A 19,325-nucleotide genomic window follows, 5' to 3' on the forward strand; every position below is an offset into this window, starting at 1 on the left:
TTCTGGAGGTGTTGGGTGGCTTTCATAAAGCCCTATTTTGGGCATGAGACAGCTTCCAAGTGCCAAACTTGCAGGTTTTTGGGTGCAATTACAGCGTCATATGTATTGGTTTTGGAAGCTAACTATGCACCATTCTTGCAGATTTGGGGCGGCTATTATAGCGTCATTTTTGGGTCTGTCATCAGTTAGGACAGCACCATTTACTGCTACTGTTTATTCTGTAAATTTCATAAGATTTGTATTGCATTGCAACAGTAGATCAGATTTTTGGAGCCAAAACTTTCATTTAAATCATTCTGATTTGTAACAAAATTCAGTTACGGTATGCTCTCACCTCAATCTTCGGACCTGGGTGATCAAAAGGTGTTGAAATTTTGTGAAGTGAATTAAATTAATTAAATATCACATAATATTCCATTGCGGGATATTACAAAATTTATTGCATAGTGGTTAGGATTACTTTTCTGTCCATTTTAGCTCATCTACTACTATAGAACTCTACAACCCCTTTCAACTTTGTTTGGCACTATTTTTATCCCTAAAATCTACATTGAAACCAAAGAAAGATCATGACACCTTGTTTCATACAATAAATTATAATATGATTAAAATCTTGAATTTAAACCAGAATAGAATCTGAACATCACATTACACAGGTTTAGGCAATATTGTAATCACGTGCACAGATTTCAAACCTGTCATGCATAATTTCATGATCAGGCTCTCACCTATCACTTTGCTAGTATTTCCAAAATTAATTAAATAATTAACATATTCGTAAGGGCTTAATAGTTTATCCAGTTTATACAATCTGGGTAATTTTGAATATTTAGAATTCTTGTCACAAAATGAGAATCAACAAAGTTACAACATTATCAAAAGTACTAAATCCCACACCATGCTGGCTAGCAAGACACGACAATTAGTTATGCTGAATGGATTTAGCTTTGCATCTTGAGTTAAATACTTAGTTTGATGAGGACAACAATGGAAGGATATGATCTCAGAAAGAAATACACCACAAATGAATGTATATCCTACCTGGCTCTTTTACGTGTTAATTTTTTCTTCTAAATAAGATTTATTTACAACTTTAAAATGAGTCATTTCCTAAAGCAGACCAATGGTTGACAGTGCCCTTCATTCTGGAGACATTCAAACTAAGAAATGGTCATATTTACAATTCATCAAAATTTTCAGAAAATCAGCCTATAACACACGATGCCAAGAATGTCGAAGCTGTGAATATACCAGCATATGGAATTAGCATGTTGGACTCCTGCACTTTGGCACCAATCGTCATGGTCATATTAATGCAACGTGATTGGGCAATGCTTACTGCCCAAAGAAATCTTTCAGGATCATGAGCCAAACGTTTCACTTTCCATGGAACATCTGCATGCTAATAAAATGGAAAGAACTAAATTATCAAAGGACATAAGGGTAAATCTCAAATGATCATTGGCCAAAAGTCAGCCCTTATAAGTACTATATTCCTATCAAACATAAATTAGTAGCAGAAAATATAATTTAAGATCAGAGCATATACCCAGTTTTTCTTCCAGAAATTTCTTACACGTTCTTGCTGATGTTTAATATTGCGAGCCAGATTTTGGTCTTGTAGTTCAATTAGTTCCTCCTGAGAATCAAGTTCTTGCCTGAGTTTATAGACTTCAAAATAACAAACACTTTCTTTCTACTTGAAAATGCAAGCAACTTTGGAATAAATAAGGATACAATCTTTCAAATCTCTATGCCCAATTGAAATATCATTCCACAAAAGCTTTATAATGTAAAACACTAAAAAAGTGAAATAAGAGTCTAAAAGCAGAAGTTTATGTGTCACCTTAAAACAAAACAAAAGTGCTGTTAGAAAATATTGAATAAATATACAAGCGAATGTTAATGAAACAATGTGAATATTAGGAGTACAAGCAGGAAAAGGAAAAAAAACCCAACTGTCATGTTCGCCCAAACTTTGCCTTGGTGTCTTAAGTGACCAATGTTTAATTTACATTGTCAGAGTGATTGTAAAGTATTTTGTACATTCTTCTTGTTAATTTGCTCAGTAACCAAACATCAAGCAGTCACTGTGATTATAGAAGTTTGGTCTTCATTTTTCCAAAATTAGTGTATGTTGCCATCACCTCTGTACATTGTAAAGGGGCTCTACCTCTCATTATGTTTATCGTTAGGAAAATGTGATATTTAATTGCAATCCTAATGTACTATATTTTATATATCTCCAACAATCTTGGAATGTATACTTGTATCATGTTCCATTTTCAGAACTAAAGAATTGATTGAGGAACTCATAGCTTATTGGGATTTGATATGATATCATCATAATATTTATATTTATGGATTTGAAAGATATCTATTGTTGTACCTAGCTTCTCTACTTCGCTTACATCATTACCAGTGTTTACTAGCTCTATCAGATAAAATATATACCTGAATTAATAATAGAGATGATAATGCATACCAGATATAGTAGTAAATTATATCTTTCAAAATTATTAAAGAAGAACATCAGAGATGACCAGCCAAGGATCACATTCAACATGACTAGATCATACTGCCTCCCTGATGACACACAATCTATTTAAAAGACCCAACTGTTGCCAAGAGGAACACAACCATCAACTACCCGATGCTTATAGCTACTTGTAGCTGACAAACACTTAATACAAACAATTCATACATAATCAGATAACCAATATTATTGAAACATAATAAAAAGCATCGTAGACTGACTACAACCAGCAAGTTTTCAGCATTTATGGAGGAGTTTCCTTACTCTTCCACCAGCCACTATGCTATTTGGGGATCATCATACAACCTACATTAGCCTTTTCCAACCTCCATTACTCAAATCTGAGTCGTGAGAAGGCTTTTTGTTGCTATGCAGCCCTATTCACATGTTGTGCCTGATGTTTCCAATGTCGTACATGTTATGTCCCCTTTTTAGAAATACAGTCACAGAGAAGACCCCTAGTCTATCCATATTTCCTCTAGGCTAAAGGGTAAAGCAACGGAAATAATTTTAAATATTGTATTACGTTGGGCCCAGTATTAAAGTGACAACTTAAATAATATTATCATTAAAATACATGTTTTTAACACTGGTAAAATAAAAAGTAGTTTAAAATAAAATAATATTAATTAATACTTAAAAAAAAAACTGATCTCATGGGCCCGATTGGAGTGCTGCAGAAGGAGGACACTTCACTTCATGTGGGTATCATGTTTTGTCATCATTTTTGCCATACAATTTTCAAAACTTGAGATGAAAACCCTTGGTTGATTTGAGGATCTTGGAGAACGAATTGAAGATAAAAACCCTCATCTCCAACATTGGCAAATCCATCTGGGAAATACATGTGCTGATTTTGGAGCATTTGTAGATTTGTCATTTATGCTTTGACGGATTTCATTGTGAATTTCAAAATTTTGGGGTTTGCTCCATAATCCATTCTTGCTAGATCTTTCGCACCACACCTTGGTAGAAGCCATCATCATTTTTTCATTGCTGGTTTGTGGGTTTTTGACACATTTTACTGCTACTATATTGTAACTATAGTGAAATAGGCATTTTTGGCCAAGTTTCAACTTTAGATGTCACTACAGTGTCACTATAGTGAAATTGACATTTTTGAGGAATCATTCGTTATCAATAGTCCAATGACCATCATATATATCCAGCAACTTGATTATACCAGCATTGAGGAGGTGAATTCGCCATCATATGTTGCACATTTCGTACATCTAGTGATAGCTTCATCACTTTTGAGGGTTTTTGGAGAGGTTTTGTCATCATTTATTGTCACAACAACATTTTCAGCCACTTTTATTGATAGCGCCATTGCTTGGGAGGGCAAAACTTTGCTTACTATTGTCTTTATCAGTTTCCAGGCCATATTTGGGCATACCAGCATTGGAGGAGGTTATAACATTACTTTGGGTAAACAGCATCAACATCTTTCCTTGCTTGCAGACATCCTATTGACTGCTACAGCATTTTGGAGGGCCCATGACTGCTGTGCAGCCTCTAATTGACTGTTCCCAGCTGCCACATGACCTCCCTCAGTCATTTGCCTCACAATTGTTGCTGCTACAAAACTATTATAGTTGATCTAACCACCAACCTTGTGTAATATTCACCAAACAGGATCTAACAACTATACATTCATATTTCTGTTCAAATGTAGTCATTGCAAATCTAAAAATTGTGCATATCAGACCTTGTAAATTGTTCCAGTGCTTTGCAAATCTAATTAAGGCATTATGAAGGTGATTAATTGGTGATTAATTCAGATCCATACAAGTTTATTACCCTACAGTTCCATTCTTAAATGTTTGTCGGCATTTTAGGGTTTATTCATTTGTAGCACTTTTAATTGAGCTTTGTGAGCACTGACTACTCAGATCTGAATGTAATTGTATATTACATGGTTTTAAGTCAGCCGTTTCATTTGGATCATTATCATCTACAAGTTGTAATTTAATAGTTTGGGTGAAACCGTGAAAGTGAAATTTTCCAGCCATAGGGGGTTTTGATAATAAGTTTCTAGTAGTTAGTTTCTTTTTTTTTGCAATTTTAGTTCGTAGTTTTGCATCAGAAATAAAAAAGATTATAAATCAGAAAATATACAAAAATCCCAAGTTGGGAACATTACAGTACAGCCCTAGCACCAGTCGTACAGTCATAGCAACACTCACTTTCCTCAGATCTGTACTCATTATAGTCTGTATAACATTATTCTAGCTGTTGTACACATTATCGTCGTTGAAATTCAATGATTTGGCTGATGTATTGTCATAGGAAGTTGTTATTGCTATGTCCCATTTCCAAGCATAACTCATCAAGAGTCCCCTAGCCTATTGTTTTATTTCCCATAAGCTAATGTTGTAAAGCTCAGAAAAAAAATTAATAATTTAACTTAAACAGTTTGAAGAAGGTACCCACAGGAGACACCAATCCCCACTAGTAGAATTTGTAGGCACCAACCCATTGGAGACACCAATCCCTACAACTGAGCACCGACTCAGTAAGAGACACCAATCTCTTTTGATAGGAGGCACCAACCTCTCCAATATGAGGCACCAACATCAATCACAACAAAGTCTTTGTTTTCCTCAAAAAATGCTCTAACCAATCTGCTCAAATCTTCCTTGAACTCTGATATAAATGACCTTAAAAGGTCTGCTATAATTTTGCCTCATCACCTTCAGAGTCTGCTATAAATCTGTCAAATGTCTGCTCATAATTTCTTCAATGTCCACACATCTGTCCATAGAGTCTTCACAAAATCTTCATAAATCTGCTCTATTCTTCTTAAATCTGCTAAACTTTTCTCTCCAATATGCTTCATAACTCTGTTCCAAAATCTGCTCGTATCTTCTACATAAATCTCCTCTAAAATCTGAATGATATTCTTTTTAATTGCTTACTTTTTGCACCCCCAATATACCTTTTTTTATATGCCACCAAATGCTTCTTCACCCAAGATAGATGTCTATTCCGAGAGGTGGTTCATATTTGTATTTAATAATTTTGTTTTATTGTCCCAAAAGATGGGCGAACTCTGTGACAGTTTGGCCCCTTGAGCAAATATAATTTATTTATTAATTTACAGGTAAGGACAATAGACATGGTCGGCCCAAAAAATCAATCTATTTAATTTCATTTCAAACATTAATTGGGCACCAAAGTGAGGGTCAGCCAGAATTGATTTCAAACATGTTCTTCATAAAGAATCTTTCTAAGGTCTGTCAGAAAGCATGTATTTGTCTTACATGACGGCAAGAAGTTGGCCAGCATGTAGGATGTGTCTTGAAAAATATACCAAGGTTTGGTCGGCTAACATATGAAGGAATAAGCTTAAACTTAGACTTATCTTGCGTAAATGCCAATACTTGGTTTATCTATATACATAACGGCAAAAGTGTTGGAAATATTGTAGTTGTCATCGATGTCAAAGGTATGGAGAGCATTTTGTCAACAAAGGCCAAAGGCCACTGGCCACTGTTGACAAAATGCTCTCCATACCTTTGACATCAATGACAACTACAATATTTCCAACACTTTTGCCGTTCTCGGAAGATCCTCTTCATTTGGGAAGTGGTTTTTTGCATTTTACCATGGTTTGTTGGCACATTGTCTTGGGAAACCATTTGTGATATTCCTCCCCCATTTCTCTATAAGTTGGAGGCACAAGATAGTAACTTTATGAGATTATTTTACAAGTACACAGGTGCTACTAGAATGCTATCACTTTGAACAAAGTTAGAATTTTGCACATGTACTTTCTACAGATCAATACACTCTTGATCCTCTCTTTGATGGTGGATTTTTTCACCAAAGAGTTTCTCTATGTAAATCTGGTATTACATGTTTCCTTATTATGGTTTGTTAATTTTTTTATTGCTGATTTTACACACATAATCTTTTATGGATAATCCGATGCTGCATAACTAAAATCAGATTAGCGTCACTTTGGAAAAGTTTTCATTGCATGCTTTCTTCACCTTGGTTTAACAACAGCTATTAACCCATAATTTATGTGTTTAGTTTAACAAAATCTCTACACCATATGTTTCCATAGTTTTTCCAAGGTAATTTATCTCCAACTTCATTCTGAATTATCCACTATGACCACGATGCTCTTGTATACTGTGGTAACAGGTAATGTATGTGTAATATCCCTTGCTGATGTGTGACTGAAAGTGTAAATTTTTAACTCAAGGAATATTGTCAAACAATTCACATACAATCTGAAACTTATTATAAACTGATTGCAAGCTTTTAAGAATCATATAACTAGCTGACCATTAATGGAAACAACTCAAATATGCATCAATTCTGAAGTTGTTATTTTGTCAAATGGTTGCCATAGATGTTTCAGAAATATGAGTCTGAATCATACTGCTGCTGCAACTAATTTTCTGATCCTAATTCAGACTTCACTAGATAGACAATAACAATAATTGATGCAAGTACAAGACGTAATTGAAATCTCTAATGGCTGACTTCCAATTTCTGAACACTAGTACTCAGAAAAAAGTTATTTACTTATTTTTATTAACAAATGATGATCAAGAACCTGGTTTGATGATGCCAAAAGCAAGTATGAATCCCAGTGAACATGTAGGAATTTTCAAAAGATTTTTGGAGACTCCAAAGGTGAAATCGCCCCACTAGGAGCTGGCCGCCATATACCCTAGAGTTGCAGATGCAATGAAAAATAAATCCAGCACTTTCTCCCTTCCGAGGAATGATGAAAATGATTGCCAAGGCAAGAAGAGTTGAATGAACAATTGCCCACAAAATTCTGCCTCCTCAATCACAAGTAATGAGCAAAAAGGTGTGTCTCAGTAGATCTACCTCCATGGCAGACCACGATTATGACTGTAAATCACCTCCAAACTCCTCAAAAAACCACCACCAAATCACCTCCAAGAGATCGCCTATCTTCCTTCGAAGTGCAGATATATCATGGATATCAATAAACCATGTAGCTAAAGCATTCTCCCAATTCGATCTCCATGAATGCTGATGCCAAACACAATAAGCTCAAACATGAAGGACTGAAATATCCCTCACTCGCAATTGCAACCCTTCGGAGGATCTTTCACCACCTCAGTTATGCCAATCAAAGAGAGTTATCATTCTCAATGCTGAAAATAAACTGCAGAAACCCTTGGCTCCACAAGCTTATCAAGAAAGAAGTAGTCAAACAGTCGATGATCAACCATGAACCAACCTCCTCTATTTATTCTTTTTCTCCAATGGATCGATCCCCTTCTAAAAGATTCCCTTTTAATTAAATAATATTTAATTGCACCTTAAAATAATATTTAATTGCACTTTGGATAATATTAAAATATCATTATAATATAAAGTGCAATTAACTTCATAAATTACACCAAACCTGAGAATACATTATCTCACCAAAAAATCATATTAAAATAAAATGTGAAGCCACAAGCCACTGCCCAAGTGACCCTCACATCAACTCCTTGGCCTACGAGGGTCAAGTAATAGGCCAAGCTCCTCGTATGTCTGTGAACTAGTGAGAAGGGGACATTACAGTATGGTATATGTGATTCATCTTGCATGTGAAACATCAAATACTACTATAAATAAAGAGATGACTGTAACTCTCAACATTATGTAGATCCCATAATCAACCTAACAAACACCAATTGAGCTCATAAAAATCAGGAAATAAACAAAAATTTCAGCTACTTGTAGAATTCAGGGTAGAATTGAATAGTACTCAAAGAATATGCAGCCGGCATACTCATTTGTGTTATCAAGTGCCATGTAATTCATTAGAATATGTATCCAACATAAATATCTTTGAATACACTTTATAGGTGCATATTTTAAACACTAACAATGCTAATTAAAAGGAAATTTTGCTTTGAAGTAAACCTCTGTAGCTAGCAGTAAACTCGTGCTGTCCTCAACACTAGGTAAAAAATCACCATAAAACTGCCAGAAACTATCCTTGGTATCAAAAGCCAGCAAAAGAAGACAAGCCAATCTTAAGTCCCAGTCAGCCTGCAGTAGTTCAGTAAACATATATAAACAATTAAAAATCTGAAAAATGTTATCCAAAGATGGCAGAACATCCTTATCTACTGAATATCAAGAAAATAAAAAGCAGAGGCAAGTAGAGTATGATATTTATGTGCAAGCTATACGTTGGTGTAGTTATGCATTTTATTTGCATTATTTATTTATATATTTTTCTATACTGTAGTTTAAGCTACCTGTTGTGACCATTTCACACATCGCCCCATTTAAATGGGGACCCCCCTCTTTTTGCTCGTTTTTGCTCGCCTTTCGCTTTGCTTTTTAGGATTTTGGTTTAGTTTGTCAGTTGTCTGGATTAGGGTCAAGCCTTAGGGTTTACGTTTCTGTGTTTTCAAGCCAGAGTCCAGTCAATCTTGAGAGCTTTCTGAGCTTCCTCTCGTAGGATGCAATTTTGAATGAAGTGAATTCGCCAGAGGTCTAGTGAGTTTGTCTAGTTTCAGTCAAGAATCTTGAGTGCAACTCTGAAATTTTGCCTAAGTATGAATGATGAGATTTTGATTTTTGTCCGATTGAGTAATTTTGACCAAATTTTGAGAATTTTGATAATTGATTCCGGGCATTGGAAATGACTTGTTTTTGCCTTGTGAAGTGATTAAACTCATGAAATCTTGATATTTTGGCCTGTACAAGCAAAATCGCTCCTGTCCCTTAGTGAAGGACCGAAGCTTGTTTCTTAAAATTTTACTGTCTCTGCAGGATCAAGACGAATTTTTGACTGGAAATGATAAAGGGAGGCATGTTCTTTCCATTGAATATAATTTGAAGAATTTCACAAACACGGAAATGTGCCAGGAGCAAAAATCGCAATTTGACGATTTGAGGAGATCAAAGGAGATATGTTTCATCAGTTGAATATAATTTGGAAGTGCCTTCGTGAAGAAAATTGGACCTAGAAGCTAATTCGCTCCTGTTCCTCAGCCAGGGACCAGGGCGAAATTCAGTGGTAGCTCCCGTCCCTCTCCCAGGGACCAGAGCGAATTTCCTCATAAGGCATATTTTGGGCAAAGATCAAGTAAGTTTTGAGTTTGAGGCAAACAAAGAAGGTGTAATGAACCTGTTGAAGACAAATTGAAGATTGCAAGACCCCTGATGAACTTCATATTGGCCTAGGCGCTCCTGTCCCTCAGTCAGGGACCAGAGCGATTTTTGCCTTAGGTCAATTTTTCACCAAGTTAGAACGAACTCCAGGCCAAGGATGAATGAAAAAGGGCACAACGAGTCCATTGAAGATAATTTTTCAAGTTAGCAAAGTGTGATGGAGCCTACAAGTGCAAATTCGCTCCTGTCCCTCAGCCAGGGACCAGGGCGAAATGTTAGTTATGATGCCTTCCTCCCAAGTTTAAAATCACTCCAAGTCAGGATACAGGGTGGCAATGACGTTTGAGGTGTCTCGACAAAGAACGAAGTTACAAAGACCGCCACATGAAGAATTTGCACTATATCTTCAAGTTTGCTCCTGTCCCTCAGTCAGGGACCAGAGCGAAATTTCTATGGAGGCTTAAGTTTTGGATGTTGATCACGTTTCGAGTGCTCAATAAGGATCAAAGGACCTCATTCTACATTGTGAAGGCAATTGCAAATTGATGGAAACAAAGATGAGCCCAGGATACCAAAAATCGCTCCTGTCCCTCAGTCAGGGACCAGGGCGATATTCACTATATTAGCCAGTTTATCCAAAAATCACGCTAAGTCAAGGACGTACAAGGTTGCACAGGGTCAAAGTGTTCTTAAGAAGATGATATGCGAGGAAGTTAAACGTCAAAAGGTGATCGAATTGAACCAAGAAGCTAAATCGCTCCTGTCCTTCAGGCAAGGACCAGGGCGATTTTCATTAAATCACTCATTATCCTTCAAAAATCATGTCGAAGCAAGATTATATAAGGTTGAAAGCGTCATTTGGAAGGCGATGAACAAGAAGCAAAGGTTACAAGATAGCAAATTTAGGCTAGAACACAAGGTTCGCTCCTGTCCCTCACCAAGGGACCAGGGCGATAATGGTCACAAAGGGCATTCGTCTACAAAATTAAGTCAATCAAGCACAAGATTCTTGTCAAAAATGCCAGTTTCAACGTAGAGATGGTGATTTTGAATGTCAAAGGCGAGAGATTCAAGACTAAAATGTTAATTTGCTCCTGTCCCTCTCCCAGGGACCAGAGCGATGTGGTTTGTACCCTTACCTCTCCCAAATTTCGGCGCTAATAACATTTTTGAATTTTATTAAATGCTAAAGATCAATAAAATTTGAAATATCCAATCAAGTTAGCATTTAAAAAAATAGCGCAAAACATTTATTAATTAATTTTGCCTATTAAAAAATCGAAAAAAATTTAATTATAAAGGCATTAAATTAATTAATTATTAATAAAAAGTGGGGCGCTTGAGGTTTATTTGTTTTGTTTTACAAAAGTCGGCCTTTAAATTTATTTAAAATTTGTTTTAAATTACAAAGTCGGCCTAGAGTTAATGAAGAGGGTGAGCGCCTATAAAAGGGAGTGGTTTATTTCATTTTCAAATCATCATTCGAACAATCTTTGCATGCGAAATATCAAGAAGACAAGGAGGTGCGAAATTATCATTAAAGGGGAGTGCGAACTTAGTTTCAAGTAGAGCGAATTTCCATTCCAAGCAAGGTGCGAACATCATCCAAAGGAGTGCGAGTTTGAGTTGAGCGAACTTGCCAAAGACCACGTCAAAGATCCCAAAGGTGGCGAATTGCTAAGGTGGACATTCGCTTGAGAAAGATTACGTTGAAAGCTTCAAATTTTGATTTGTGCCTAAGCGAATTTCTTGTTTTGCATTTTAGAGTTAGCTCTCAAGCAAGGTATGGCGAAATCTTCCTTTCTCTTGAATTTTGAATTTTGATCGTCATAGCTTCAAATTTTGAATTTTGAAATTTTGAATTCCAATAGCTCAATCGTTATTTAGGAAATGATAACTCAAAGACTTATCATGAAGTTTCCTAAATTTAATCTCTAATCTATAGTTATACATTCCAAAATTTAGTTACTTATTATGAAATGTTGTGTAGGTATGGCGACCTCGAAGGCGGGAGCATCCACCAGTCGTCCAGCTCTCATGAAGGAAGATCAAAAGAACGAAGAAGTGGAGACCAAGATCGTGTCTAAGTGGAGCAACATTGGAGATACCAACTTGGGCAACTTCAGCACGAAGAAGTTTCGAGAGGTCCTCTACATTGGCAAGCCATCACCTGTCGCCAGGAGGATAATCGAAAGTGGCATCATTAAGGCGGCCGGCTTCCCTCCAGCAGTACAGTGCCATGAGTTGATGATCGAGTGTGCTCGTCATTATGATCCACAGTCCAGAACGATCGTGTCCAATGAAGGAAACACTTTAGCTTATCTTTCAGAGGAAGCTATAAGTGAGGCTTTCCATCTTCCAGAGCACAGAGATATGGTCTACAAGAGCATAGAAGGAGCCAGGTCCATGTACGAAGATGATCCAGATGCTTGCCTAAGCATCATTAACAAGAACTGGTTACTCAAGAGTCGTCCTCGCCTGAGCAAGATCCCGAACACACCACATAGGATCGATTTCCAGGAGGAGTACAGAGATTTGATTACAATGCTCAACCGAGTCACAGGAGCCCCTCAAGCCTTCTACTTTGAGAAGTGGATGTTCTACTTTATCCAGGTGATAGTTCAGGGAAAAGGAACAATTCATTGGGCTAGGATAATTAGCCATTGCTTGGACGTACAGTTGAGGAGACTGAAGGCTACCAAATCCTTCCACATGAGTTCATACGTCATATATGCCTTGATCCGGAGCTTTGAGTACGCAGGACTACCTCATAGAGGAGTGATTGGAAGAGGACCCGGCGAGGTCAGAGTTTGTGATTCCTATGTCCACTTGCATCATCCGCTAGGAAGCAACTACAAGTTAGTTAATGATACCTTCACGATGAACATCACAAGGACGTTGCAAGGCGGGATTCACAACAGATTATCTCAGGATGCACAGGAACTAGCAAAGAGGTACGGTGCTTGGTTTATCCAATTTCCGAAGTTCACTTATATTAGAGTTCATGGATGTCCTTCACCTCCATACATGTTGCCAAGATATCCGACAGACAGAATTGTGTTACTTGAGCTAACAAGACAGTTGGCAGCTTATGCGAAGGCATTCAGACATAGACATGGAAATGGAGTTCCGGTACCTATCATATTAGGCAATTCAGTTGAGGTATGTCCTGATGCTTTAGCCATGGATGACGCAGAGAAGGAGTTAGCTTTGTATTCTTTTTCATTCTTTGCCTTGAGAGAAAGCTTTGATCCACATGGATATATAGAGGAGACAGTCGGTAGGAAGTTTAAGCATGAGTTTCAGATAGAAGATTTTATGATGAATCTCTTGGACGATCTTGAAGTGAAAAGAAAGATGCATTCTAGATTGCCTTTGGATTTCATCAGGAAATGCAAGATTTACAGAGTGGCCGACCAAGCTCAGGACAGTGGCAGACATCTCCAGTCATCCTATGATCGAGAAAGCAAATCAATAAGGTTAGATTGGAATGAGCCCGAGGTCGTGGATCTAGATGCTTTGATGGCTCCAGTCTTGTCTTGTACTCGCAGATGGGTTGATGTGCAGCATCAGAAGTTGAGAGAGCAAGGCATAACTATGACTTTCACTTTGGAAGAGAAACCAGCCGAAGGTGGAGCTAGTGTAAGCGAAGGTAATCCGAATCCCAGAAATGCAAGTGAAGGCAACCTTCGAAGTGCAAGTGAAGGCAATCTCCATCCAAGAGGCTCGAAGAGAAAAGAGAGACCTGAGAAGAGAGAATCTTCCAAGAAGAAGCAAGGGGCCAACCGAGATCGTTCATCCGGCACATCTTCTCGACCAGAGAAAAGGACACTTGAAGTGGAAGAGTCTATGGAGTCAATGGTGCAGAATGATAGGCAGGAAGAAGGACAGGCACCTCAAGGGTCACCAAGTGGATCTCTCCAAGATTATGAGCTACATGAAGACAAGAACAATGATCAGATAACATCTCCTCCCAGAGAAGAAGAAGCATTGCATAAGGAGATACAGGTTAAAGAGACAAGATCGGCCATCCCAGATTGGTTGAAGGAAAGATTAACTAAGGTGATCGTGATTGAGGACGAAGACAATGTAATTGATTTAGAGAGCCTTGTTGGACATTCCCAGGAAGTGACAGAGAAGAGGAAGGCTACCAAGATGTCCAAGATGATTAGAGACGAGACTGGCTCCAGAAAATTACAGATAGCTACACCGGCAGTGGACAAGTATGAAGGTGAGATCCTAGCAGAGGAATATGATATAGAGACATTTGAACTAGGTCCATCCACAGCCGAACAGACGATGGATGATGCCACCGATTTATTTGAGGCCTTGAAAGACAAGCTTAGAGAAGAAATGGAGAAGAACAGAAAGCTTGAGAGAGAGAGAGGTGCATGGAGAACATATTTCAACCATCTCAATGAGCCTTTGGGACGTCAGGATCCAGCAAGATCACCCGTACAGGCACTTCCCCTTCAATCAATTAATGAGGCAGAGAGATTCAGGAGTATGGTCCAGCGTATGAGTACTTGGATGGACAAATCTCATACAGTTGCCGTAGAATTTGCAACAAGGATGATGAAGACTATTCAAAGGGCTATCCAGGTTCTTGAGATCATCCACAACTTGATGATAACGGTAGCCGCTTTTGCTCATACCAAAGATGTTATCATTCCTGTCTTGCGAGTAATCAGACAAACATCAAGGAAGGTCTTAGCGCAGGAAAGGATCATGGATGGAGGACCTCACAGTTTACTTCAGTGGTCAACCTTACTCCAGATGAAGGAAGTTCTCTTCGAGGACATTCGTACTAGATGTAGCCATGTTGAGGAGGTGATCAACCCGATCCAGGACAGAGTATTTGAGGTACTTCGTACCATTCTTGGCAGGAGGATCGAAGTTGAGACAAATGTGGATTTGCAGGAATTGGAGGATAGAATCAAGGTCATCTTTTGCAAGGACGCTAATATTATTACAGATGAGCAACAGGATCAAATGTTTGCTACCATGCTCCTGATTGAAAAGACTAAGGAACTTGAACCTGAATGGGACGCTGCTCTTCTCGAGGCATTTGATCAGGTCATCCACTTGGAAGAAAGAATGAAGAATCTTCCCGAGATTCCAATTGCTGAGATCGAAGGAATCGTATCAAGATTCATTGCATATGCTAAAAAGGAGCATTGGAAAGGGAATAAGATTCTAGATGAGAGGTTGTTATAGATGACATGGCACCTTAATTGTCATTGGTCTATGTCTCATAGATTTTTGTGCCAAATTTAATATTTGGCTATGCATTTAATATTGTTCAATAAAAAGGGGGCTATTTGTAATAAACCCTAATTAGGGTTTAGGTGTCATAATCTTGACCGTTGATCTGCTTTTGATCTGGACCGTTCATTGTAATTGAGGATGCTATTTATACCCTCATTTCATTTCATTTTGAAATAATTAGATAGTAGAGAGTTAGAAATTATTGATGTATTAGAGAGATTAGAGTTTAGAAGCAATTTACTTTTGTAGCAAGATTGAGTTTTGAGAAAGGAATTCAAACAATTGTTGTATATGATGGCTTTGAGATCAATGAAATATTGAAGTTATGGTGTTTTGTTGCAATTCTCTTGGTTATCTTCATGGTTGTTCAATTTTCTCGAATCATTCTCAATCAAAGTAGTGTGTTAATTCGAAGGACAAAGTGTTGGACTTGATCTTTGGTAGGATTCGCTTTCCAAACCACTAGCTTCTTGCTGATTGTAGGAACGCCTTGCGTGGTCAACTGGAGATACTTGAATTACTTAAACCTTCAATCGTTATTGTATCTTGGATATGTACCTTCGTGGTAGTGTCTTTGATCTTTGATGTATTGAAAAATCATTTGTTACCTTAGAAGATCGCATCAATTTCAATTGAGTTGTTAATTTATGGCAATATTGAAGTTGGTAGAATCCCATTAAGTCTTGTCCACATTGAGTCATTCTTAGGGTTAGACTAGATTAAACCTCTTGCAAACCCTATCCTTTTGATTCTTTTTCGAAAAAGTTTGTTTAGTTTAGCAAAATCTTCGGCAACGTAAGGCCCCTTGATGACACAGCAATCACAACGACCACTGGTGCTTATCCACACGTAGAGACCCTACTTACAAGAACATTGGAGTCATCCTAACTGATCCTTTTTGCGAATCTTCAGCAGTTAGCGACTTTATTCAAGAGAGGATAAGATGCCTTTGGGTATTTTATTCTGTGTATGATTGTGTACAAAATACATGTCAACAGAATTGGCGCTAGAAGGAGGGCCTTAGTACCCGAAGTCCAAAGATTTTGAAGAAGAATACATTTCAAACATGATCATGAATCACGATGGTGTTGCCACATGAGGGATTGAATCAAGTAGTGCAACCGAATTTGCAGATAGGCAGCACTCAAGAAGATATCGTTTCAGGATTGAATCAAGTGGCGTGGAACATAAGGAGAAGTGAAGTTGAGTATAACAGAGTCAGAATCATCTTGGAACAAGAAGAAGATAGAGCCGAGGAACATCGAAGGGTTAGAGAACTTCGCAATCAAAGGAACCCACAATAATCCTTGCAAGACTTCACGCTGGATCGCATTGGTTCTTTCTCGCCCGAGAAACATCAAAGACTATTGAGGTCGACACCAGGCATCAAGAATCTAAGTGAACTTCAGTTTACTTCAAAGGCGAAGCAAGTCAAAAGAGAAGACACTCCCAAGGAATTTGAACTAAGATTAGAGGAATCTCCTGAGTCATCACAAGTTCTTCAAGAACAAGTACAAGCGGCGATCCAATCAAGTATCCAGGCAATTTCTCAAACAAAAGACCAGGCTAGTTCATCAAGTCCCGTTTCAAATTCTCAAGCCTCGAAGAGTACGATGGCTCACCAAGCTCCGCCTCCTCCTCCTCCTCCTCATGTACTTAATGGTGCAACTTGGCTAATCAACAATCCATCACCGTTAGAATTTGCAGTCTATCATGATATGCCCAAGAATCCAGAGCATTTCTGTTCCAAGTTCAATGTCAGTGATTTCCATCGCACAGCAGAAGATCATATCAAGATGTTCGAAGACCTTCTTCGTAACAGGCGGATCGAATATGGAGATGTAGCATGTAGGCTTTTCCCCTACTCATTGGGAGAAGAGGCATACTTTTGGTTCGTTCACTTGCCTACAGGGTCAATTAGGACTTGGGACGCGATGAAAGATGCATTTATTGCAAAGTTTGGTATACCAACCACACCAGCTGAGTTGTATCGACAATTTGTTGAAGTCTGAAGGAGAGAACATGAGCCCATCACTTCTTTCAACAATAGGTTTCACCGCGCATACACGATGCTACGACATCCTTATCTCATTGCGGACCCAAGGGAAATTTACTATGGAGCTTTAGATCATCTCACTGCTATGTTCGTGAGGACGCATCCGACCCCGAATGATCTAAATGCAGCGTATGCAAAGGCTATTGAGGTTAGTAAGCACATGGGACAAAATATCACTGGACCACTACTACACATGGGACCTGTCGCAGCACCAAATCAAATGCAGGTAGTTGGAATGGCGTTGGCCAACCAGACTCCAGTCATGAATCCGATTCCACAAGCAACATATCCGAGCGTACAGCCGGCAAATCAGTTGGTCCTTCACCCTGGAGTTCCGATTTCCCAAGCTCCACCCGCACAACCTGTGTACCTGCAAAATGCCACAAGCTCGTCAAGGACACAAGAAGAAAAGGACGAAATGAAAGAATTGATTGAACAAGTCAAGAAGCTATCAACCGAGGTAACTCACCTGAGGAACCAGAATAATCAACTCCAAAGTATGCAAAGGATCAACCATGGCCAACATACGAACAATCAAAATTTCCAAGGAAACAACAATCAAGGTTTCAGAAATAATTATCAAGGAAATAATAACCAAGGCTTCCAGAGGAGACCATGGAATAGGGCTCCCAACAATGGAAATGTGGTAACTCCACTAGATAACCCACCAAATTCGCAGAATCAAGAAAATCCTCCTACCAGCAAAGTGTTTCTAGCAGAGGTGGCCTTATCCAGTTGGTGTAGACTTCATAATACGAACCAACACTCCGAGTTACAGTGTCCTGAATTCAAGATCGCGGCCGACATTTTCCAACAAGAGATGCGCAGCACTGATCCACCTGAAAATCCGCCCACGACAGGATACGAAATGGTCCCAACCACACAGTACGGTCAAGCCATGATTGTTGAAAGCTGCAAGTATTCACAGGAAGAAATTAGTCAAGCACGAAACAGGAGATTTCCACCAGAATCTGCTAATGGACCAATGGTACCTCCAGGATCCTAGTTCCCACCTGCATCTGCAAATGGACCCATAGAGGACTCAGAATATTATTTTCCACCTTTGAACAACAGTGTCTTAGTCGAAGGGATAAAAGAGGTATTTCACCAATCATCAGGAGGTGTGAACCAAAGGGTTTATCATAGAAATCAGAGAAATCAAGAACCTCTAACTACATCGATTCCTCCAAACAATTTCTTTACTCCGCCGGATCCCCAAGCCAGCAACAATCCGGAGTATCCACAGAACACGCAAGAATACAGACAGAGGAATATTGCACCCCCCGTGGGCAATGAAATGAAAAGATTGGCTGCGTTGGTGTTAGATGAACTCAAGAAAGTTAAAGTGAGTCTACCACTTTACGAGTTGCTCAAAGTGTTAGAAATCAAAGATGCAATGATCAATAGTTTGAGTGAGTCTAATACAGTAAGGTCAAATGTTCAAGACTCGACCAACAAGGCTCAAGCTACTATCAATGTGACTCAAGAGGAAACCAATGACCAAAGACAATCCGAACAAAATGAATGCATGGTCCAGACCATAACCTTCCCAGCCAAAAAGGAAGATATGTTGGAAGGAAAGGTATTACTCAAAAGGGGCAAGACTAAGAAAACTCAACCTACTATCAAAGAAGGCCTCACCACTAGCCAGATTCTTCCAGAAAAGGAAGTTGCAATTAAGAAAGATGTGGTCAAGAAAGGAAAATCCACAAACAAAACTGATCACTCAAAAGAGGAGAGTCTAGCGAAGGATGATCATTCAAAGGTCAATGAAATGAAACATCAAGAACCCAGTGAAGATTCTTTAGGCCCTTCTCAAGGAAAAGATGAACCAGCCCCGTTCCTGCTATCAGTTAGAATTTTTGGGAAATTATTGCACAATTGCCTTTATGATTCAGGAGCTTCTAGTAATGTGATGCCCCTGGCTGTCTGTCAAAGACTAGGAATAACTCCCGCTCCTACCAAAAGAAAGGTCACTCAGCTAGATAAGACAGAAGTTCCAGTCATGGGCAAGTTGAACAATATCCACATGCAATTAGCCGCGGACCCGAGAGTTCAAAATTTCATAGACATATCAGTGGTGGATATTCCTGATTCATATGGGATGCTCCTGAGTAGAGATTGGTCACGAAAATTGAATGGGTATGTATCAACTAACTTTGCACACATGTGGTTACCATGGAGAGGAGTCCCAAATCAAATCAAGATCGATAGCACTCCAAGGTTGAGACTTATGATAACCGAGTACGGGGAAGACAATGCAGTTCTGTTCTTAGAATCAGACCTGGGGACATACAAGCCTAAAGTAGAGGAAGTCCTGATGATACGAAACATACAAGATGAAGATGGTCAACAAGA

The 19,325-nt window shown here is 38.6% G+C and overlaps 1 protein-coding gene across 6 annotated transcripts in view; it reads right to left on the minus strand.

The window, feature by feature from the left end:
* LOC131073126 (protein PLASTID TRANSCRIPTIONALLY ACTIVE 14) overlaps window positions 1–19,325 on the minus strand; it is a 273,647-nt gene that overhangs the window by 199,892 nt on the left and 54,430 nt on the right. For 4 of the 6 annotated variants that reach the window (XM_058009511.2, XM_058009510.2, XM_059220951.1 and 1 more), the window contains 3 exons: window positions 8,441–8,569; window positions 1,550–1,639; window positions 1,252–1,402 (listed from right to left, as the gene is read on the minus strand). In XM_058009511.2, coding sequence (XP_057865494.2) covers window positions 1,252–1,402; window positions 1,550–1,639; window positions 8,441–8,569 — 370 coding nt within the window. The remainder of the gene's footprint in view (window positions 1–1,251; window positions 1,403–1,549; window positions 1,640–8,440; window positions 8,570–19,325) is intronic. The other 2 variants (XM_059220953.1, XM_059220952.1) reach the window with 1 other exon arrangement.

The sequence above is a fragment of the Cryptomeria japonica genome, chromosome 5, assembly GCF_030272615.1.
Source record: "Cryptomeria japonica chromosome 5, Sugi_1.0, whole genome shotgun sequence".
NCBI classification, from domain to species: domain Eukaryota; kingdom Viridiplantae; phylum Streptophyta; class Pinopsida; order Cupressales; family Cupressaceae; genus Cryptomeria; species Cryptomeria japonica.